The sequence below is a fragment of the Saccoglossus kowalevskii genome, chromosome 1 (assembly GCF_978046115.1).
Source record: "Saccoglossus kowalevskii chromosome 1, keSacKowa6.1, whole genome shotgun sequence".
NCBI lineage: Eukaryota > Metazoa > Hemichordata > Enteropneusta > Harrimaniidae > Saccoglossus > Saccoglossus kowalevskii.
Window position 1 is genome coordinate 37875774 of NC_140641.1, and position 24239 is coordinate 37900012.

Genomic DNA, 24239 nt, shown 5'->3' on the forward strand with positions numbered 1-24239 from the left:
TATTCAACAATCTTTAAATAAATACTTACAAAATAATAATTAATTTTACTGCACATAAGTGATAGAAATATACAAATGTACATTTTTTAATGACTTTATATAGTATTGTTTTGTTGAAAAAAATTGTTTGGTACGAGGTCAACATACCCCCTAGCGTAAGCATAACATCAATATTACTTGGCCAAGATCGGAAACCTTGCTTGGATATCATTACATATTTACGTCATGACGGAACAACGCATCGCAAAGCAATTCGGACAAAAAGTGAGTGGATATGTATTTACTATAGTTGCAATCTGCGACGGATATAATTAAAACGTAACTTAGAACACTGAGCTCTATGCTTAGAAGTTAGACGCATGATGTCGAATGGAGAGAGTGAAAGTGAACTGTTGTTTTAGCGTTTTATTATATAATTACTTATAAATATCGTAAAATATACATTTGCGGTTAAATTTAAACTTACTGTCATAATTGGAAAATACTTGTTACTGACGCAGTGCAAGCCCGGCCCTGCAACAAGTGGCAGTGCCTTCGAATTCTGAGTCCCGACAACAGGGGAAAATACTGTTTTGAAATGGAAAGTGGGGTGCGGACGTTGCCCATTCCACCAATGGGCGTAAAGTGGATTGCGTTAAGTGGGTCGACGCCTTGGTATATTTCGTAAAAGGTGTATTTATTTGCATCTTTGACGTCCAAACTAAACAGCGCACTATATAATTTAACGGGGTAATCATTTGTAATGTGAGTCGATCGAAGAAAAGTTACAGCGCTGAAGTAGTATAAAAACATAATATAATATAATGGTCATTTGCTTGTCTTTCGGTCGGCTGTGCCATGGCGTACGAGCCAGGTGAAACTATTCGCAATTCCATTATTTTCCCACTAAAGATAAACAACACGTTTCAGTCTATTTTATAGATTCAAAAATACAAACAATGCTACCATAACTTAATACATGAATTTGTTAAGGAATAGTTGTTATTATCTGCAAACCTTTGGTGAATAAACACTAATAGGTAAATAAATGTAGAACTCGGTACTGCCAGTCATCATACAGGGATTTTTATGATTTTTGCTTATGCACTCTTATTCTTGTAGTAAATGTGTATACTGAATTACAAATACAATGGAAGACAAGTTATTGTGAGATAAAGAAATTACAATACATGTATATTCAAATGTTTAATAAATATAGATCTTATAAAGGTACTTGTTTCTCATTGCAAATAGTTAAATCTGAATAACATATGTTCAAGCAAACAGCCATCGTAATATCAGTACACACCAAACAGAAGAAATATTTTGTTTTACAGCAATATTAACTCCAATTGTGTTTTTTAATTATAACTTTCTTTCAGAGGATACCATACTTTTGAAATGCAATTTTTATTCCTGAACTTGCATTTTTAGTGAGAAACTTGAAAATGATATGTAAAAATACAAGATCTTTTTGTGAACTACAATGTGTACATATGAGTAAATACCACGCTTCAAACGATAATTTCAACATTTGTAGAACAATATCTTTAAAAATATTAATACCACCATACCACATAGACACCTGTTCATTGCAACAGTATTTTACTTGCAAATTAATCATTGGTAATTATCATTTAATATTTTTGATAAAGTCTTGATAGCATCAATGTAGCAAACAATTGTTACTTAAAATACTTCCTAATTAAACAAAAAATTTATCTCCTGTCCTCATAAAAACACTCTTCACCTCTGATTTTTTACTCAAAAATACTGTCCTACTTTATATAAAAAAAAATAATTATGGTTTAAAACTAATACTTTTATTAGTAAATTTAATAAACTGACTATATTTGAATTATTTACAAATAAAGTTACATTTTTTTGTAAGTGTGAAGGAATCCATTTTCTGTTCCATGAGTTTGATGGTTAAGATTGTTCAACTGGATTACTTGAATGTACAAGTTAAATTGATTCAAATATAAAAATATTCTCACATTATACAGTCAATGTTTTTTGCTACAGTGCAGATGATATGTGAATTTAGCTGAAAACAGTTTTCCACACATCGTTAGTATGTCAGTAATTTTCGTACATTTGGTGATAAATCGACCGCTACTTATAGCATTAATCAGGAGAGCATACAATATTATTAATGGTTGTTGGTTTCCTAGCAACAAACAAATTACTATAGAGAATAATCATGACTTGGATACTCACAAGTTTGAACTTGACATGACATTTTGAAATTACTGTAGATTTGAAAATTGGTGAATATAAGTAGGAACTGAATTTACTACAAATATCAGAATAAATTTTTAAACCTCATTCTTAAGGCTAATGTACAAATAGATTGATTAATTTCAATACATCATTCTATTTCTATTTCAGTTCCGATTACAGCTGTATTTACTTTGCATTTTTGCTGGCAATCAGCGTGTTTACGTTTCGTTAAGTACTAGTAGTTAGTTTTGATAAGAAATATCTCCTACAACTTGCTCACCTTGTTTATACAGTGAACATACACTGTAATGGTGTTTATTCAAAGACCCCTTAACTAACTGGAGATTATCCAACCATCCTAAATTGTTATGGATAAAAGAAAAAGGACATAATCACACAATTGTAAACATACCTGTCCAGTAACATGGTTTTTATTTGAGAGACTGGATTTGTTTTTTGTAGCAATAAAATAAAACTTGGGAAACTGGATGAAGTTATATTTTGTTAGTTTCTGTCAAATATTAAAGTCAGCTGGTTATGTTTGTACAGTTATTGTTGTAGTAACTGGATATTCCAACTTCTATTTTAGTCAAACTAATACTACCCAATGTAGTCTTGACAACCAACTGCCCAGATGTGGAAATATGATTGTTGCAATAGCACTGCAATTAAAAATTCAATTTTTTTGTCATTGCAGACTCACTTGAGAGGTATTATTTGTTTTCTTCTTGTGTTAATCACACGTACTACTTCACATACAATGTTAACCCTAGTAACATGAAAGTCAGTTGTTTTGATTTACTAAAAATCAACTTATTAATAGTTGTTCTTTTCCTCAGAAGACATTAAACTCCTTGGCTGTTATCTTTAACACTTAATATAAAATCATACGTTCACTGAGTGAAATTAATAGTCCCCATTGTTTAGTTTCACGTATGATAATTTCAAATGGCTTCCAAGTGGCCATTTCACAGACACTCATTGACTGATTTTGAGTTACATTTGCTTATCATTTTATCTCTATTATTTCTTATCTAGAAGATGCATTGTCTGACATTTAAACATAAAAAGGACAAGACTTTCATTTTTGTTCGCAATTTGATAGAAGATGGTTGACTAACTGGCTGCCTCAAAATGGTATTGAATGCATATTGTAAACATAAATATCAAGTCTCAGGAAACAATTTTGAGATTCAGACCAGACTTGTTCATGCTCATGCTAGTTTGCAATTGCCTAAAAAACAACAGTAGCTGTTCAAGTGTTTTCTAGAGGGCAGCCTCTAGTTAAATATAAACCAATCCTGTTAATATTGTTAATCGTTGACAGACATTAGTTATGGATTTAATTGAAACATAGATCATACCATTAATGGGAGGGTGTATCAAATTCTTCTTGTGGTTGTTCTAATTAGGTGTAATTATAAATCAATCTTAATTTTCTGTGTTTCTGACAGTAAATGGTTTCTTTTATATGTTCCTCGGCCAGATGATCAGAAATTAATAATGACCCTCAAATTATAAATGAGCAGGCACACCTTTGATTTAAATGGAATGTTCCTGACATTGACAAGTTTGATAAGCAGCGGTAAAGATTATTCTAAATTAGGTTGGTCATTCACTGACACCGTCTTGCGTTGGGGATCCATTTTGTTTGATTTGGGTATAGTCGATGTAACTGGTAATCAGATAGTTCAGTAATCAGCTTGCATAAACGTCCATTATGGCTGAAATCCAGAAAGTCGCCAAGTCTCTTGATAAGGAGGTAAGAGTTGGATAGAGAAAATATGTGATTGTTTGTTTGTAGGTGGTTTTTGGAATTTCATGCCCTAGTACCTTACCTCAACTATGGTGTATCATAGCATACAGGTGGGTCCATGTTATAAAAATAGCACTTGTATTGCTTGAATCATTACTGTCAAAGTTGTCTGAACTCTACATGCAAACCCTTTAGAATTTAGCTTGTGAGGCAAGTGCTGTACATATTGAATTGTGGTAAGAGTTCGTAAGGGCTTCCTCATCCAAAATTCTAATCCTAACCCTGTCCTTCTCACATTTAAATTGTACCGTATATACCCTGGAGGAGGGCAAGGGCAAGGGGACACCCTCACACACAAACATTTATTTGCAGTTAATGCATACACATCTGAAAAATAGTTGGATTTCGTTTCATAACAACTCTAACAACTCTGGGGACATATCTGTATTGGACACACCTTAGCTACTGTATAAAAGCATCTTAAATAGGCTATGTCTCATACTGATTTTCTGTTTTTAAGAACTTCAAATTGTCTCAAATTTGTTTGTGTTTTTTTTTCATCTCGATTATAAAAAGGTCTTTAATATGTTACATGAGTGTTAAAATTAAACTACATGTATTTACTATGACTTGGCATGCTTTCCAACTTTGGTAGTATGTAATTCTTTTTTCAACATAAGGTAACATGTGTTTTGTGACGAATTGTCTGATTGAGTGTTAACAGCAGTTAACAGTTAACAAATGAAATTAACAACAAGCTTTATTCTTTGGAGAGGTGTACACCTGCCTTGAATACCTTTCCCTTGGTCTCTAAGTTGTCTTGTGCATTTCACTTTCTACGTTTTAAATTTGTTTTTCATTGGTTATAAAAAGGTATTAAAAAGTAGGAACAGCTTTTAATTTTAACTAATTAATTATAATAGTTATATTTTTGTTAACAGGTCCAAATGCTGGTCGATGATGACAATGAAAGGGAGTTGCTTTACAGGGCTCTAAAGAGCTACAAGCAGTGAGTTTTATCTCTCAATCTACATGTATTAATGAATTTAGAAATAAGCTATAGCATGCACCATAGTACATGTTAAAGGAATTGAAGACAAATTCTAATTTTGCGCTACTGACCATGCGCCTTCAGAGAAAGTACTTACATTGAAAACAATGGGAAAATATTATCACTAAACTATGGGTTTTTTTTTTCATTTGCAAGCAAGGTTAAATTTCAATCAATAACAGTATATAATTTGTTCATCCCATGTCAGTAAGCATAATTTTGAGATACCTACTCCATAGAAACCAATGCAAAAACTGATATTAATCCTTAATACTGAGAGTATGGAGAAATTGACATCAATTTGTCTCAAACCTTATAAAATGTAATGTCTTTGCCAACACTTCTTCTATTCACTATAGGCTTGTTTATAAGTGAATTACCTCTATAAATGTTTTCAGTCTCTGATATGAATAAACATATCCATGCCATGTACCTATGCCATAGGTAAATGTAAATGTGCTCTCTATTTACAAAGCACATGTGATTACATATGCCCTAGTGAAATCAGTCACTGTAAGAACTAACAGTGTTACATCTGAAATACTTGAAAGTAACTTTGGCTTGGATGTATGGTTAATGTATTACGAGTTTACATGTTCAGTTTTGGTTGGCTTAATCTGTTCGGTTGTATTACTCATGTTCGAATGCATCTTATTTCAGGATTATGTCGGTGGAACGATTAGTGAGTGATCTGAAGAAAGTGTTGAATACGCCAAAGAGGATGATTCTGTACGAAGAAATCCGACCGCTGATACCGTTGAAACATCAGTTGATATATGATAGATCAGTGCCTAAACTACCAAGGTATTGTTGATATATGATAGATCAGTGCCTAAACTACCAAGGTATTATTGATATATGATAGATCAGTGCCTAAACTACCAAGGTATTGTTGATATATGATAGCTCAGTGCCTAAACTACCAAGGTATTGTTGATATATGGCAGATCAGTGCCTAAACTACCAAGGTATTGTTGATACATGATAGATCAGTTCCTAAACTACCAAGGTATTGTTGATATATGATAGATCAGTGCCTAAACTACCAAGGTATTGTTGATATATGGCAGATCAGTGCCTAAACTACCAAGGTATTGTTGATACATGATAGATCAGTTCCTAAACTACCAAGGTATTGTTGATATATGATAGATCAGTGCCTAAACTACCAAGGTATTGTTGATATATGATAGATCAGTGCCTAAACTACCAAGGTATTGTTGATATATGATAGATTAGTGCCTAAACTACCAAGGTATTGTTGATATATGATAGATCAGTGCCTAAACTACCAAGGTATTGTTGATATATGATAGATCAGTGTCTAAACTACCAAGGTATTGTTGATATATGATACATCAGTGCCTAAAGTACCAAGGTATTGTTGATATCTGATAGATCAGTGCCTAAACTACCAAGGTATTGTTGATATATGATAGATCAGTGCCTAAACTACCAAGGTATTGTTGATATATGATAGATCAGTGCCTAAACTACCAAGGTATTGTTGATATATGATAGATCAGTGCCTAAACTACCAAGGTATTGTTGATATATGATAGATCAGTGCCTAAACTTCAAAGGTATTGTTGATATATGATAGATCAGTGCCTAAACTACCTAGGTATTGTTGATATATGATAGATCAGTGCCTAAACTACCAAGGTATTGTTGATATATGATAGATCAGTGCCTAAACTACCAAGGTATTGTTGATATATGATAGATTAGTGCCTAAACTACCAAGGTATTTCTGTCTTTTAACTTGTATTCACTCATTTACTAACGAATGTGACTTTGGGGCAACACTGGTTAAAATCTACAGATGCTTGTGTATTAAACTGCACAGCCCTATCATGTAATCCCAAACATTAAAATGACTTCTGTGGCCAAAATGCACTCTCACTTACACATAATAAAAAAGTCAGGAGAGACAACAGTGACATTTTGTTACTTGGCAGAAAAATATATTTAAAAAAAAATTATATTTAATTTTCCATGTATGTGTCGAAAAAATGTCAAAAATTGTTTTTTTTCTTGCTTCTGTCTCGCATGATACCACACTCAATTTATATTAGCAATATTAATACGTCTTAAACATGTACATTGGTACAAAGTATGTATTGTGTTCATCACATCTTTGGAACTTAGCACGCTTACAATAAAATAATTTGCATTTTCTGTCAATGATGTAATTTTCATCTGCCAAATAAAGATATTTGGATGTTGCCAAATATGTATATTTTTGGTTTGAGGTCTGACTTAGTATTATACTAATGGCCAGTGTATGTGTATATACATGTAAGCTTCTAACAAACATTCATGTTATTTGTTGATGATGCAGTGAAAGACTTCGAGTGATTCGTTTGGTCAAGCAAGGACAGAAAAAGGAAAGTTTTGGATTCAGTGTACGTGGTGGTGTGGAACATGGTGTGGGTATATTTGTATCTGAAGTAGTTGCCGACTCCCAAGCTAGTAACAAAGGATTAAAGGTAATGGATTTCACCATCAAACACACACAGTATAAACTGCCACCATTTCCTAATAGTTCATGACAACCATTTTTTTCACTGGTCATCAGTCACTATACACAATTCTAAGTCTTGACAATAGAAACTAATGGTAAATTATTCAAAAATTGTTGATTGCGATCTACATGTTTTTCTCAAGATCAGTTTTTATTTATACAATTCCCGTGTAACAACTTTGTTTTTGTTGTGTTTTCTGTGATACATAGGTGGGAGATCAACTCGTACGTGTCAACGGATTCAATATATCCCAGGCAACTCATGATGAAGTCTTAGCACTGGTGAATAGTAAAAGAATTGTTACATTGAAAGTAAAAAGTAAGTAGAGTCAATAACATCCCAAAACTGAGGTGAATTTATTTTGAAAATTACATAGATGGATCACTAATGGTACCATGCAAAGTTTGGATTATCAAAACATTTGGATAATTCAAGTTCAAATGTATATAGATCTTCAACTTCATTAACAGTTTTTGCTGTTATTGGCCATTCTGCCGTGGGATGGCTGTGATTGACCATTTTGCAGTAGAATGGCTGTGATTGGCGATTCTGCAGTGGAATGGCTGTGATTGGCCATTCTGCAGTGGAATGGCTGTGATTGGCCATTCTGCAGTGGAATGGCTGTGATTGGCCATTCTGCAGTGGAATGGCTGTGTTTGGCCATTCTGCAGTGGAATGGCTGTGATTGGCCATTCTGCAGTGGAATGGCTGTGATTGGCCATTCTGCAGTGGAATGGCTGTGATTGGCCATTCTGCAGTGGAATGGCTGTGATTGGCCATTCTGCAGTGGAATGGCTGTGATTGGCCATTCTGCAGTGGAATGGCTGTGATTGGCCATTCTGCAGTGGAATGGCTGTGATTGGCCATTCTGCAGTGGAATGGCTGTGATTGACCATTCTGCAGTGGAATGGCTGTGATTGACCATTCTGCAGTGGAATGGCTGTGATTGACCATTCTGCAGTGGAATGGCTGTGATTGGCCATTCTGCAGTGGAATGGCTGTGATTGACCATTCTGTAGTGGAATGGCTGTGATTGGCCATTCTGCAGTGGAATGGCTGTGATTGGCCATTCTGCAGTGGAATGGATGTGATTGACCATTCTGCAGTGGAATGGCTGTGATTGACCATTCTGCAGTGGAATGGCTGTGATTGACCATTCTGCAGTGGAATGGCTGTGATTGATCATTCTGCAGTGGAATGGCTGTGATTGATCATTCTGCAGTGGAATGGCTGTGATTGGCCATTCTGCAGTGGAATGGCTGTGATTGGCCATTCTGCAGTGGAATGGCTGTGATTGGCCATTCTGCAGTGGAATGGCTGTGATTGGCCATTCTGCAGTGGAATGGCTGTGATTGGCCATTCTGCAGTGGAATGGCTGTGATTGGCCATTCTGCAGTGGAATGGTTGTGATTGGCCATTCTGCAGTGGAATGGCTGTGATTGACCATTCTGCAGTGGAATGGCTGTGATTGGCCATTCTGCAGTGGAATGGCTGTGATTGGCCATTCTGCAGTGGAATGGCTGTGATTGGCCATTCTGCAGTGGAATGGCTGTGATTGGCCATTCTGCAGTGGAATGGCTGTGATTGGCCATTCTGCAGTGGAATGGCTGTGATTGGCCATTCTGCAGTGGAATGGCTGTGATTGGCCATTCTGCAGTGGAATGGCTGTGATTGGCCATTCTGCAGTGGAATGGCTGTGATTGGCCATTCTGCAGTGGAATGGCTGTGATTGGCCATTCTGCAGTGGAATGGCTGTGATTGGCCATTCTGCAGTGGAATGGCTGTGATTGGCGATTCTGCAGTGAAATGGCTGTGATTGATCATTCTGCAGTGGAATGGCTGTGATTGACCATTCTGCAGTGGAATGGCTGTGATTGATCATTCTGCAGTGGAATGGCTGTGATTGATCATTCTGCAGTGGAATGGCTGTGATTGGCCATTCTGCAGTGGAATGGCTGTGATTGGCCATTCTGCAGTGGAATGGCTGTGATTGGCCATTCTGCAGTGGAATGGCTGTGATTGGCCATTCTGCAGTGAAATGGCTGTGATTGGCTATTCTGCAGTGGAATGGCTGTGATTGGCCATTCTGCAGTGGAATGGCTGTGATTGGCCATTCTGCAGTGGAATGGCTGTAATTGGCCATTCTGCAGTGGCAAGGCTTGTATGCAGGTTTTCAGGATGACACTAATTACATCATACATATATGTGGGCAAGACATGCATTAAATGCTGCTCACATTGAACAACAAATAAATCTGTAGTCAGATCAAATTTAACTATATACATGTATGCATTACATAAATTGTGTCTCTAACATGAATGTAATGTATATATAGATATAGTGTTCTGTGAAACATTTATTGATGGGACTTCAATGTATGAGGTCTCGCAAAAAGTAATTCACATCCCTGACCTTTCCACCTAATCACTGAGAGTGATTTACATGTCTTTTCAATTGTAGCTGTTGGTATGATTCCCATTAAGAACAATAAGAATGACCCAGTAACATGGAAGTATATAGAAAATGCAAGTATACTGGTAAGTTTACATATGCAGATGTTTACATGGAATATTCCATATTTCATAATCAAACCTAGATACTATAGTATCTCTAATAGCTTTGCATTTAATTCTACCAAGGCTTAGCATACTCATCTGACTTAGTGCCCAAGATACTCATCAAATTGTGTTTATTACGCTTAGTTGAGCACCCCCCTAAAACAATCATCCGAATAACAATTTTCAACCACTATTTGTCAAGGTAGGGGGCATACACAAACACAAATGTTTACAAAAAGTATGCAAATTTATTACAATATTATTTATCATCAAAATTGTTGACGTAAAAATTTGTAGAATGTTTTTGATTGTACGCAAACTCTCAATGCAAAGCAATTGCTGTTGCCATGTTTCCTGCAAGTCTGTTTTTAACCAATCAGAATGATGAATTGTTCTTGTGGAATTCTAGAATATTGGCAAAGACATCTTTCATTGATGATTTTCGAAAGTGAATTATTGATATTGAAGTATGATCTGTTGGTATTGATTTTGGTGAAAAAACAGATGATTTCTTTTAAAAACTGATGATTAGCAATTTTAGAAAGGTCCTTTTGACACCATACTTATGATTATTGTTATTCATAATAGATACTGTAATTTGATTATTTGAAAAAAAACAAGTTTCATGGCTTGACAATCAAATTTGGGGCATTCAAGAAAGGATGAATGCTAAGCTGACTTCAAAAATAAAAAAACGCCCAAAAATGTTAGGAGGGTGCGCGATGTCAGTCAAATATGGTACAGGTAAAATATGCAACTGACTTATCTATGCATGGTGGTACATTGGGCACATTCTGCAATAGATTGTGTAAACAGAAATGCACCAGACAGGAAGTTGTTCTCTTCAATGTATTAGGCTCATTGAAGAGAACAACTTCCTGTCTGGTGCATTTCTGTTTACACAATCTATTGCAGAATGTGCCCAATGTACCACCATGCACATGCTTTGTATATAAATTTACATTAAATCTATGTTTTCTTGTATTTGTGCTCTCAATATTGTAGGATGACATGATCACTAATGTTGAACATGTGACTGACAGCGAGTCCAATATCCGTAAACTGTATGTCAATCTTGATGGTGGCATGTCCCTTGGTTGTAGTATTGCCAGCAGTCCAGGACGTGATGAGATCTATATCCAGTACGTGAAAGCAGGATCTCTTGCTGAAAAAATTGGGATTAAGGTAAGGGATTGTCCTCACTTTAATATTGCCATTACGAAAATTTGTTTTCAAAATAAAAAGTATTATATTTGTGGGTGCCTTGATCCAACTTCACTTGTAGTTTGAAACCTACACTGCTCTAACTCGAAACATCTTTGCCCAAGAATAACTGGCAGCTGAGTTATACTGCCCTCATCCAACAAGAATATTTGCCTAGCCAATGTTTGGGTAGTCTGACATGTAGGCATGAGTAGACCCTTGCCAGCCAAGCAACATCAGACTCCACCAACGCCTGACAGAATAGTTTATGTCTCATCGGCAAGATCAATACTACGAATTCACGAAGTTCACGCCTTCTTGCAATGAGTTTCAATGAATATTCATTTTGGCGGTCATGGTAACACCGTCAATCAAAGCTGTGTTTGCATTGTCGGCAAAATTGACAGACATTATCACACATTATGTCAACAAACAAATAAACTCTGCCATGAATGGTTAATCTTTGATGGCTGATGTTCCTGCAATATGATTGGTACCGACAAAAATAGTCGAGAGAAGTCAAAAACTACATAATTCTGTCAGGCGTGTGTTGAGTTTGGAGTACCAATGAGGGCGAAACTCATGTGACTTGTCAGGCTAATGTTTGGGCAGATGATCATATGTGGTAGTGAACAATTCCCATAGTTGAGAATACCTTATTTATTCTTGTTTATAATATTAACACACTGCAATAGAACTGCACATTAATATTTATATTTTCATGCTTTTCTATAACCAAGCCTGGCGATCAAATCCTGGATGTGAATGATGTAAGTTTTGTTGGTATCTCCCACTCGGAAGCTGTGATGGTGTTGAAATCAAGCAAACAACTGACAATACATCTGAAAGAAGGTGCTGCTGCAGAAGTAAGTGACGCAAGGAAATTCGCATTTTGCTAGAATGTGGATTGGCTCTATGCATGGGTCTGTATATGTGTGGGTCTGTCTGTGTATGGTTCTGTCCATGTGTGGGTCTGTCTATGTTTGGTTCTGTCCATGTGTGGGTCTGTCTATGTTTGGTTCTGTCCATGTATGGGTCTGTCTATGTATGGGTCTGTCTATGTATGGGTCTGTCTGTTTATGGGTCTGTCCATGTGTGGGTCTGTCCATGTGTGGGTCTGTCTGTTTATGGGTCTGTCCGTGTATGGTTCTTTCTGTGTATGGGTCTGTCCATGTGTTGGTCTGTCCATGTGTTGGTCTGTCTATGTTTGGTTCTGTCTATGTTTGGTTCTGTCCATGTATGGGTCTGTCTATGTATGGGTCTGTCTGTGTATGGTTCTGTCTATGTATGGTTCTGTTCATGTGTGGGTCTGTCTATGTATGGTTCTGTCTATGTATGGTTCTGTTTGTTTATCGGTCTGTCCATGTGTGGGTCTGTCTGTGTATGGGTCTGTCTATGTATGGGCCTGTCTATGCATGGTTCTGTCCATGTATGGGCCTGTCTATGTATGGGGCTGTCTGTGTATGTTTCTGTCCATGTGTGGGTCTGTCTATGTATGGTTCTGTTCATGTGTGGGTCTGTCTATTATGGTTCTGTCTATGTATGGTTCTGTCTGTTTATCGGTCTGTCCATGTGTGGGGGTGTCTGTGTATGGCTCTGTCTGTTTATGGGTCTGTCCATGTGTGGTTCTGTCCATGTGTGGTTCTGTCCATGTGTGGTTCTGTCCGTGTGTGGTTCTGTCTGTGTATGGTTCTGTCTGTGTATGGTTCTGTCTGTGTATGGTTCTGTCTGTTTATGGGTGGGTCTGTCTGTGTATGGGTCTGTCTGTCTGTGTATGGGTCTGTTCTTGCATGGGTCTGTCTTTGTATGGGTCTGTCTTTGTATGGTTCTTTCTGTGCATGATCTGTCCATCTGTGGGTCTGTCTGTGTATGGGTCTGTCCATGTGCGAGTTTCTATGTGCATCTGTCCATGTGTGGGTCTGTCTGTTTATGGGTCTGTCTGTTTATGGGTCTGTCTGTTTATGGGTCTGTCCGTGTATGGTTTTTTTCTGTGTATGGGTCTGTCCATGTGTTGGTCTGTCCATGTGTTGGTCTGTCCATGTGTGGGTCTGTCCATGTGTGGGTCTGTCTGTGTATGGTTCTTTCTGTGTATGGGTCTGTCCATGTGTGAGTCTGTCTGTATGGGTGTGTCCATGTGTGGGAGTGTGTATCTGTCAATACGTGTGTCTGTCCATACTTATATCTGTTCATATGTTGATCTGCCCATCTATGGAATTTAGCAAAACATATTTGCTTTAAGTATTTGTTGACAATTGTTGTGAATTAATAATAAGCATATGATTGTTGATGTGGTATTTGCATAACTTTTTTGATCACAGAGTGGTTTTGATATATATGCCAAGCCCCAGAGATCTGTCCGGCCGCAGAGAGACCAACAGGAACAAGAGGAACTGATGAAACTACGGCAACTAGCTCTGGAGAGAGAAAGAGAAAAACAGCAACGATTAGACATCGAGAGGTATTAGTTGAAACCCAGTGCACTATTCCACATTCTACACCCACAAAAAAAATGGTTTCATCATTACGTCCAAAAATAGGCTTCAGGAAGCAGAGTTTACATTTTTTTAAATCAGTCTCAACAAACATGATATTCAATTAATATTAATATTTTTCTTCTAATTTTTACAGAGCTGAGGCAGAAAAGTTGCAGAAAGAAGAATTATTGAAGCATCAGAGACTGGAAGTTGAACACCCACCTCAACAAAAACAAGAGAAAACAAACATTGAAAATGAAGAGAGATGGAGGAGAGTGAGTCGAACGTCCGTAGATACGGATAAAGAATCAGAAATGATTGCTCAGGAGTTGCTAGAAGTCAGTCTTCATCAGGAGCAGATCGAACACCAAAAGTCATTGTCATTGCAGGACCAATGGAATGCTGAACGTGAAGAGATTGAACGGCAGATGGAAATTGAGTCAAAGGTTAGTACAATCAAAAAATCACATTTTTGCTAATTATCAGTGATTATCGCAAACAGAATATGATATTATTTCTATAATTATAAAATTTGGATCCATCTTTGAATATTTAGGATCACTCAGTCCAACCCTGTTGTTATGACACTCTGTTCGCTAACCGTGTTTGCAACAGACAAACCTTTTACACTTGAAGTATGAGAACTTAAGATTATTTGTGGGAGTTTAACCTAATGAATAGCAATGTTATTTGTGGGAGTTTAACCTAATGAATAGCAATGTTATTTGTGGGAGTTTAACCTAATGAATAGCAATGTTATTTGTGGGAGTTTAACCTAATGAATAGCAATGTTATTTGTGGGAGTTTAACCTAATGAATAGCAATGTTATTTGTGGGAGTTTAACCTAATGAATAGAAATGTTATTTGTGGGAGTTTAACCTAATGAATAGCAATGTTATTTGTGGGAGTTTAACCTAATGAATAGCAATGTTATTTGTGGGAGTTTAACCTAATGAATAGCAATGTTATTTGTGGGAGTTTAACCTAATGAATAGCAATGTTATTTGTGGGAGTTTAACCTAATGAATAGCAATGTTATTTGTGGGAGTTTAACCTAATGAATAGCAATGTTATTTGTGGGAGTTTAACCTAATGAATAGCAATGTTATTTGTGGGAGTTTAACCTAATGAATAGCAATGTTATTTGTGGGAGTTTAACCTAATGAATAGCAATGTTATTTGTGGGAGTTTAACCTAATGAATAGCAATGTTATTTGTGGGAGTTTAACCTAATGAATAGCAATGTTATTTGTGGGAGTTTAACCTAATGAATAGCAATGTTATTTGTGGGAGTTTAACCTAATGAATAGCAATGTTATTTGTGGGAGTTTAACCTAATGAATAGCAATGTTATTTGTGGGAGTTTAACCTAATGAATAGCAATGTTATTTGTGGGAGTTTAACCTAATGAATAGCAATGTTATTTGTGGGAGTTTAACCTAATGAATAGCAATGTTATTTGTGGGAGTTTAACCTAATGAATAGCAATGTTATTTGTGGGAGTTTAACCTAATGAATAGCAATGTTATTTGTGGGAGTTTAACCTAATGAATAGCAATGTTATTTGTGGGAGTTTAACCTAATGAATAGCAATGTTATTTGTGGGAGTTTAACCTAATGAATAGCAATGTTATTTGTGGGAGTTTAACCTAATGAATAGCAATGTTATTTGTGGGAGTTTAACCTAATGAATAGCAATGTTATTTGTGGGAGTTTAACCTAATGAATAGCAATGTTATTTGTGGGAGTTTAACCTAATGAATAGCAATGTTATTTGTGGGAGTTTAACCTAATGAATAGCAATGTTATTTGTGGGAGTTTAACCTAATGAATAGCAATGTTATTTGTGGGAGTTTAACCTAATGAATAGCAATGTTATTTGTGGGAGTTTAACCTAATGAATAGCAATGTTATTTGTGGGAGTTTAACCTAATGAATAGCAATGTTATTTGTGGGAGTTTAACCTAATGAATAGCAATGTTATTTGTGGGAGTTTAACCTAATGAATAGCAATGTTATTTGTGGGAGTTTAACCTAATGAATAGCAATGTTATTTGTGGGAGTTTAACCTAATGAATAGCAATGTTATTTGTGGGAGTTTAACCTAATGAATAGCAATGTTATTTCAAAAGTGTTATTTTTACTTGGCACAAAACAGATTTTCAAAATTCTAATCATTCCAATCTTTTAAAACCATAACTATCCATTTTATTACAACATACGATTGTTTCACTGCGTGTAACCAAACGAAAATATGAGGTAACATGTTCACTGCAGAAATAAATGTAAATGTCTTCACCATTTTTAGGGATGTTTGATCTGTTTGTGCAAAAAGTAGTTTGATGATCATATATTTTATCTTGGTTTTGTGACGAAAATACGTAAAAAATTACTGAGACTTTACAGACAATTCGGTGTACGTGACATTTTTTTTTAGTTATTTTTGTTGTAAATTTGAGTGTATCTACTTAAGCTACTTGTATATCTGTGTGCATTCATTAATTCACTCACAACATTAAAGGGCGGTGGTCGTCGCGACGTACACAACGCGTGTAAAATACGTTGTTGTTCACATGAACTACGAACACATGATGCACGACGACTACCACCTTTCAACTATGTAGCTACAGTTGTGTATACATTAGCAGTTTTAGTTGCTTTGCTGCATTATAGCAAATTGTTTTAAATGTATCATTGTTTGTTGTCATAGCAACCATATCATTGCTTACACACTTACTTCATATTCAGCGTACTGTTTTACCTCAAGAGACTGATGCTCAAAATTTTACATCCACCATGAAAGTCCATCTCACCAGTGAATCATACGCTAAAAACAGACAAACTAGAGATGATACTGATTCGCAGTTTAATGCCAGAAAGCTTGTAAGTACATCAGAGTATCCCTGGGCTTTGAATATTTGGTTGCCTGACAAAATAAACCATTGTGTGTATATAGATTCCACACCACAGTTGGCCAAATGTATGACCTTAAAGGTCACACATCCTGGTATTTTTGAGGGAGAAAAAGTAACTCGTGCATGAAACAAACATGGCGGTTAACATTTTGCATAAGACCAACAATTTTTGCTTCCATATCATGACAAACCAGCAAACTAATATTTTGTATCTTATTATAATCGCAACTGAGTAATAATTAAAACCAATACATATTATTAAATTGAAATCAAAGTAATTGTAAGAGTAAGAGTAACTGTAAGAATTTTAAATGTTTCTGACACACATTTCAGAACAATTGAAGGATGTTTATTAGAATACAGATGACATTATTCTTGATATCTAGCAACCACTGTTTTTACTACCTAGCTAGGCCATAAAGAATAAACATGTATTCCCATTCTTACCAATAAATTTCTAAACAGCATATTTTTCCCATTTTTTTAATGCTAGTTTTGAACCAAATGGTATATTTCTCACTTGCTACAGGTTTCAAATACACATTTTTTGTGAAAAAATACAGAAAAAAATAACCGAATTTAGTTTGCTTTTCGCATTCAAAAAGTTACTGAATACTGGGCTCTTACAAAGTTTGTATTATGGTGTCTTAATTTCCTTTTTCACTTGCCTTTCAGTTTACAGACAGAGAAATTGGAGGCAGAGAGATAAGAGTTTTGAAAATTAAAAAAGATGGACCATTGGAAATATTAATTGAGGGTGGGTTAGACTCGCCTATTGGAAAATGTGTTGTGTCTGAAGTATATGAAGGTGGAGCCGCATGGAGACATGGTAGGTTTCCTTCACAGGGCTGCGACTGTATTCCAAAATTGTGAATTCCTTTGTCGTGCACATAGGTCAAGCCTGGGTGGATTTTGTTCAATTTTAGTAAACACAACATGATAATATATATATACACCTTAGTTTCAGATTTTCGGAATTTATAACATATTATTGATTCGCTGGTTGCTATTTTTTTGGCAAATTTTCAACATTTCATTAACCATTTTTTAGGCATGCTTGTGCTTATTTAATAACATTATATATTGGTCATACAAGTATGTTTTTTATTCTATTTAGATTTAATACTCTTCAAAATTTAACAAAGATCAAACAAGCCCAAATACACCCTAGTTATTGCTTTCACAAACTCATTTCAAGTATTTATAGAATGTGTGTTTGTTTGTTTGTTAAGTTTTACAATGTATTAATTACCCATATATCTTCATCTACCTATGCTGCAATGTCCCTATAATACCTTAAATCTGCTTTTGCCCATACATTCACACACAATCTATTTACTAATTTTATGTCCTGGTTTCTCAAAATTTTTATAGGTGGGTTGTTCAAGGGAGATCAGATTATGATGGTGGACGGCAAAAAAACTGCTGATGCAAAACTGGCTGAAGCTGAGGAGATTTTGAAAGATGCAATGAAAAATACAGATGTGAGTATTGTGTTTGGAAATTCAGTCCAAGGAATGAAGATTATTATGACATGGTATAGACAATTACCATTGGTATTGGCATTTCAAATTTAACCTGCAAAAAGTCTGTGACACAACCTTTGTTCAGTGTCCCATTTTGATTAATACACAGATGACGAGTATGTGCTGATGACGATCAGAGTGAGCAAGAATTTACAAAGATTCGCAAATTTTTTGTTGTAAAATGCATACTAATGAAGTGGAACGGTCTTGAACTGGCTGTCACATGACATGCTAGTTGACCCTGTGTGATCTTTTGATTGTTAGTGACATCATAAAGTATCTGAATGTAAACGATCAAATTGATACTCTTAGTGACGATTCAAGAATCATTGATGTTATGAATTTATTGCAGTTCGTACTCACTTGATTGGAGATAATTTTCTCGAGTTGTCTGAAAATGCCAATAAATGCAATGATATTTGTTCACAATTTTTGGGGGTTTTGTTGAATAATGCTAATAATCTTCTCTTTTATTTTCTCACATTGTGTTAACAGGGAACGGGAACCTTGGAACTGGTAATAGCATTGGCACCACCAAAAAATTATGAAGACGAAATGTAAGTATTTTTTATTTTTGCAAATGTAATGCAAACCTCTTTGATTTTAATAATACTTTTGTTTTAGGATTCCTTCATTGGTGTACAGTGACAGCAATCCACTCATTCACTGACTGGTCAGTGGTGCAATTATATTGTACTCAACAATACCAGTTCTGTCAATAGTAAAATATGATAGCCAATAATTTTGATGTTGTATATTTTGTTGTATTGTGTAAATGATAATCTTTATTCTTGATGTGTGATGAGTTCTATAATTTCAACTTATATTTCTGTGTGATTTTTTTTTTTACATTTACAGCACATTTTTTTAGGTTCATAGAGTACAGCGACTCTGCAAACTATTAACCAAGATGCACTTCAAAATTCTGTTATCAAAGATATATGCCATGAATCAACTCATCTAAAGCTGGCAACTCTTTCCTGTCAATATGCTAGCCTCTCTAACATGATTAAAGTGGATTGAGCCAACATGGAAGATGCTGAAGAATCTTACTCTCTGGGTGGTGAGGGAGAGGGTGGCGGTTAGGGGGTGTTCCTTCTTTAAAAATAGAATACATTCTTTGCTTTCACTAAACTCTGGGCTTCGTCTTTGTGTACCTTCTCAGCAGGAATATTCCAAAATGTCTTTGCGCTTTACAGAGTCTCTCTGACAAAATAATGGTAGTTTTCACTGTAATTACATTCTCATCAAATTGTTCACTGCTCCTTATCAATCCCCTTCCCCTCCTCCAGCCAAATGGTATCACCCATTTACTGCTTTCTTCCTTTCTACCACATTATGCGTCCTGTTCACCAATGATTGCAGCGTCTTATTTCCTTGCTTCCCTAGAATTACTACCACACTTTAATGTAATCTTGAAGACATCTCGAGATCGAACGCAAACTGATTTGACAGCATTATTAGCTACTACACTACTATATTAACGGTGGATTTCAGTAAAATATTTTTACTGAATAAGATTAACATATGGTGATGATCCATTTATTATCAAGATTTTTTTTATGCAATGTGGATAACTTTGAGTAAATTTGAACAACTTTTAGTTTGATGATGCATTTTGATAAAGACAACATGGTATAATTTATTGTAAAATAAAAATGCTATTTTTGAAGTAAATGGAATACCGGTAATGAAAATGCTAATGCATTTGTGCTTACTTAGCTGTATACAGATATATACATGTATATACAAGTTTGTGGTTGCTGCCAAAATTATGTCTTTATTTTACAATAAATTATACATTTCTATTGCTACCAAAATAAAAATAATTCTCAGTGATCCATGTTACTGTTTTATTTAACTACTGATGTAACACAAGTATTCAGCCAAGCATTCTGAAATGTACTCTCTATGTGCAGTTGTTTTAAAACTTTCTTTCGAGAAGTGTGCCTTAAAAACAAATACCAGTGGATCAAAATATTGTAAATGTACGGGGCAGCTTCGTTTTGTACTTTAACTTTATACATATGTATATTTGGCTTGTATTTTGAAAACTGAAAGTAAAATGATTACAGCAATGACAATGTTTATTTGCTTATTTGTGTGTGAATGTATAGCATAAACTTGGACAATGGCCTTGAACCACTGGACAGACTATGAAATTAAGTCGGTTTCGCATCTGTGTCTTGGCATGATTTTGGAAACATAATGCAGCATGATTTTTACCTTGCCCGTACCATCAAAGATGGAAGGGAAAGATATATTAAGGGAAAAATTTTGCCGTTGTCATCGTTAATAATTGTTATTGTGTGCATAATAACTTTACTAATTCTATTCCAAACTTTATCAAACTTGGTCAGCTTATTCATCAGTATAATGTCTTCCCTGAGTTTGAACAACAGATGTCCTGTATGAAAATATCATGCAAAAATTGAGAAAATCTGATAAAATATTTTGACTGTTTCTACTTCACTGATCACTGGTGATACACATCAAAGGTCACTGATCTCAGTGGAAATATGCATTGTTGTATGTGTTAATCGAAGCAAATCATTTATCTTGTAATAATATCCTTTGTGATGTATCTCCCAAATCCCATGGGAATACTATACTGGGTTTCAAAACCAACTCATGGAGAGATTTTTTGCACAGTCTGATACACATTTGCAAACCTACAAATAAAATCTTTACAGAAAACAAGATGTCAGAAAATCAATATAAGCACTCCTATGAACTGGGTGCCAAACTTTGATCAAGATCTGAAGCTAATAGAAAATCTGTTTAGTTCAAAGTTATCAAATCATAAAAAATACATAAAAAGCAAAAAGTTGCATCCACATTTTGAAAAGAAAATTGTACTAAAATATATGTATTCTGTATTTGACAACAGTTCATTCGACAAATGAAAACTCACAGGAATATGTTTCAGCTATTAGAACAGAATGATAGTTTTTATAATACTAGTTTAAAAACTCACTTAAAAAACAAAGATTGCAGTGTTTGAAGATGTAGATTCTCAGGAGGCAACAGTACTGTTGACTTCTCCCTCCACTGAACACCCAACTAACTATTTAAGTTGATTTGTATACAAAGCAGAGCTTGCAACACGATAGCTATAGAGGGTGTTTTTTTACTTTTCATATAATACAGTAGTCGCACAATGGCAGTTCATATTTGTCTCAGTGAATCATTAATTTTTGACAGACACCTGTACAATATACTTGGACAAAAGCCAGCTAAGATTTTCTGTTATCTTGCATGTTTTATGAATCTATTCACGTCTAAATGCAGCACTTTTTTTAAAATAATTAAACAAATAAGGCACCAGTGTTTTTGTAAGATATATACATCTTTTAAGGACATTCGGTAGACTGATTCCCCACTGTTGTTTCAACCCCGAAACTTGTTTGTATTCAAAATTAATTATGACAATGCATATTTATATTGAAAAACTATGATATAGGGAATTGTATAACAAAGGGCAAGTTCACCAGAGTTCAACTATGTTGTTTTTATGGTTTAATGAAGGGCGCCCTCTAACATGAAGTATTAATAGTTTTATTTCTATTTGTTTATCTAGTGAAAGCAAAGTTGATTATTAAATCACACACTTAATTTCAATTTGAGAATTAATGCTGAGAGGCAGTGTTTATTAAAATTATATTTTGACCAGCTTGCTGCTTTTTTTCAACTTGTTTGCACCATCCCAGCTTACATGTGCGGGTACCTTTAGTTACATTTATTGACTTCTGTATGCAAAGCATACAATGGCAGTCTTTACAGTTAGAGTATTTGTATGTGTGCCTGTGTGGTATTCGATTGGATCTGGGATTGAATCCATGCATATTAATTACCTAATTTGCATGATAATTGGCTATTTTTTTGTTCTACAACTTTTCTCACATTACAATGTAACATTGTTTGTACATAGACGTTATAGGACAATGCACAGACCTGTTTTGGGTTAATAATACAGTTTTCGGCTTTTCCATCAAAATCTCAATTACTCATCTTTTTCAATGAATCTTGGTACGTAAATACACTAAGACAATGCAACTAATTAGTTTTGGACTTGTAATTTGCATATCGTGTTTTATAAGAATTAATTATCACATTATAATGAAACTTGGCACATATGTACCCTTGAACAATTCACAGACCTAATCAGTTTTGGGGCGAGATCCATGCATAAGTAAGTGCTTAATTTTTGTAATTTTTGGCATTTTCCATCAATTTCTTGAGTTCTAATCACATTTCAATTAAACTCTGTACACTGATGATCTGTGACATATTGCAGACATAATTAGTTCAGTTTTCAGCTGTTCCATCAATATCTCAGGTACATATCATTGTATTTCAATGATCTAATTAGTTTTTGGTATACATACATTACATAATAATTACCTAATTTGCCTAATACTTTTTAGCTTACATAATTGCTTAATTTGCATAATAATTAATTTCAAAAAACAATTATTGTATTTCAATAAGGTTTTGTATATATTAAAGTGACCAGGAACAATGCATTAGTTTTGGATTGAAATTGAGCATATTAAAAGCCGAAATTTGCACAATGTGCGTAAATCATCACATTTCATTGAAATTTGGTTCATAGATGCTCTGGGATAATCAACAGACGTGATTAGTATAATATTGAAAAAACATGCATGCTCATATTGTCTATTGGGTCATCAATTTACTTTGAAAACATCCAGTTAAGCGCCCTCTATAGTTAGCAATGCACACATAGCTCGGACCAAATTTGTTTATTAATAGGCCGCATTTTATCAGGTATATCACATCAAACAATACATTTTATATTTTTTTCCACATTTCTCACTATACACACTATACTATTATGGTATGTTATAAATAGAAAGATACAAGACCAGATATTCTAGTGCCCAATAAACAGTGGATTTAATTAACATCCATCTTTCAGTATTATAAATATTTCTCTATATTCTGATATGATTGAACAATACTTTACCAGGACTTTTCATCCAATGGTTTCACCCAATGAAAGGCATTTTATATAATATAATTCAGTACAAAGTATTTTTATTGACCTGCATACCAAAGTGGATACTGTAATAAAACGTGTAATATTAAGACATTTACTACAATATTCGGTATAATCATTAAATTGAAATAGTTTCTGAATTCCTGATGCGATTAAAAGACTGATACTATCAGTTAATTACGTCATCGATGCTAATCAGCTAGCCGGCACTGTTTACAGATTGGAAAACACAAAGTATTGAATGTATGTATGTTTTTATGCCATATTGTTAGCGAAGGTTGACTATATTTGTCAAATACATTGCAACTGTCGAGTACAATATCGATGTTAATAGGTTAGTGGTAATCATTCGTGGAGACCTTCACTATGTTAAACGTAAACATCAAGTTCAGTACACTTTGGCTTAAAGTTGACCTTGTTCTTAAATAGACATGCGCAGGAACAGCTTTCGAACATTTGGAGAATATGAACAAAATATGAGATTGATGACACGATAATGGATACTTTGGTTTCAAGCTGTCAGATTCGGTCGCCATCCAGCTTTAGATAGAGCCTAATTAATAATCAGCAATTGTAAATGAGTACATGCAGTCAACACAAATTCTCGAAATTTAAGTTTCCACGAATATTCTTAGTTATAATCTACGTATCTCCTATTAATATTTATTTTTTACACCATTACAAATGTTAGAGTGACTAATTTTCTCCGACCATTTGAAAATTGTGAATACACACGCCGCTGGAAATCTATATTAGTAGGCAATTGTAGGTGAAATGTACGTGACAATATCAATCGATATCAAATTATAAGTAACATTGCTTGCCATGAATAATTTAACAGCTCGTAAAGGCCAGACTTTTCGCGAAACAATCCAGGAATGTCCCAAGCGTACAGCAAGACATATTCACATCATAAAAAAAACACTACCATACTCCGACAGGGGCATGCCCTCTATAACAAAATCCAATTAAAGAAGCTTTTAAATTCGAAATTCTCTATCC

General features: G+C 34.9%; 1 protein-coding gene across 1 annotated transcript; it reads left to right on the forward strand.

Moving 5' to 3' along the window:
- Positions 1-150: 150 nt before the first annotated feature.
- LOC100376478 (harmonin-like) lies at positions 151-20298 on the forward strand. Its single transcript, XM_085501892.1, has 15 exons — positions 151-264; positions 4900-4967; positions 5670-5813; positions 7354-7501; positions 7747-7855; positions 9998-10074; positions 11101-11280; positions 12039-12164; positions 13617-13756; positions 13927-14218; positions 16522-16656; positions 17364-17517; positions 18063-18172; positions 18710-18771; positions 19073-20298. The coding sequence occupies exons 1-15, from the start codon at positions 226-228 to the stop codon at positions 19083-19085; spliced, it is 1797 nt and encodes a 598-aa protein (XP_085358018.1). The 5' UTR covers positions 151-225; the 3' UTR covers positions 19086-20298.
- Positions 20299-24239: the final 3941 nt, after the last annotated feature.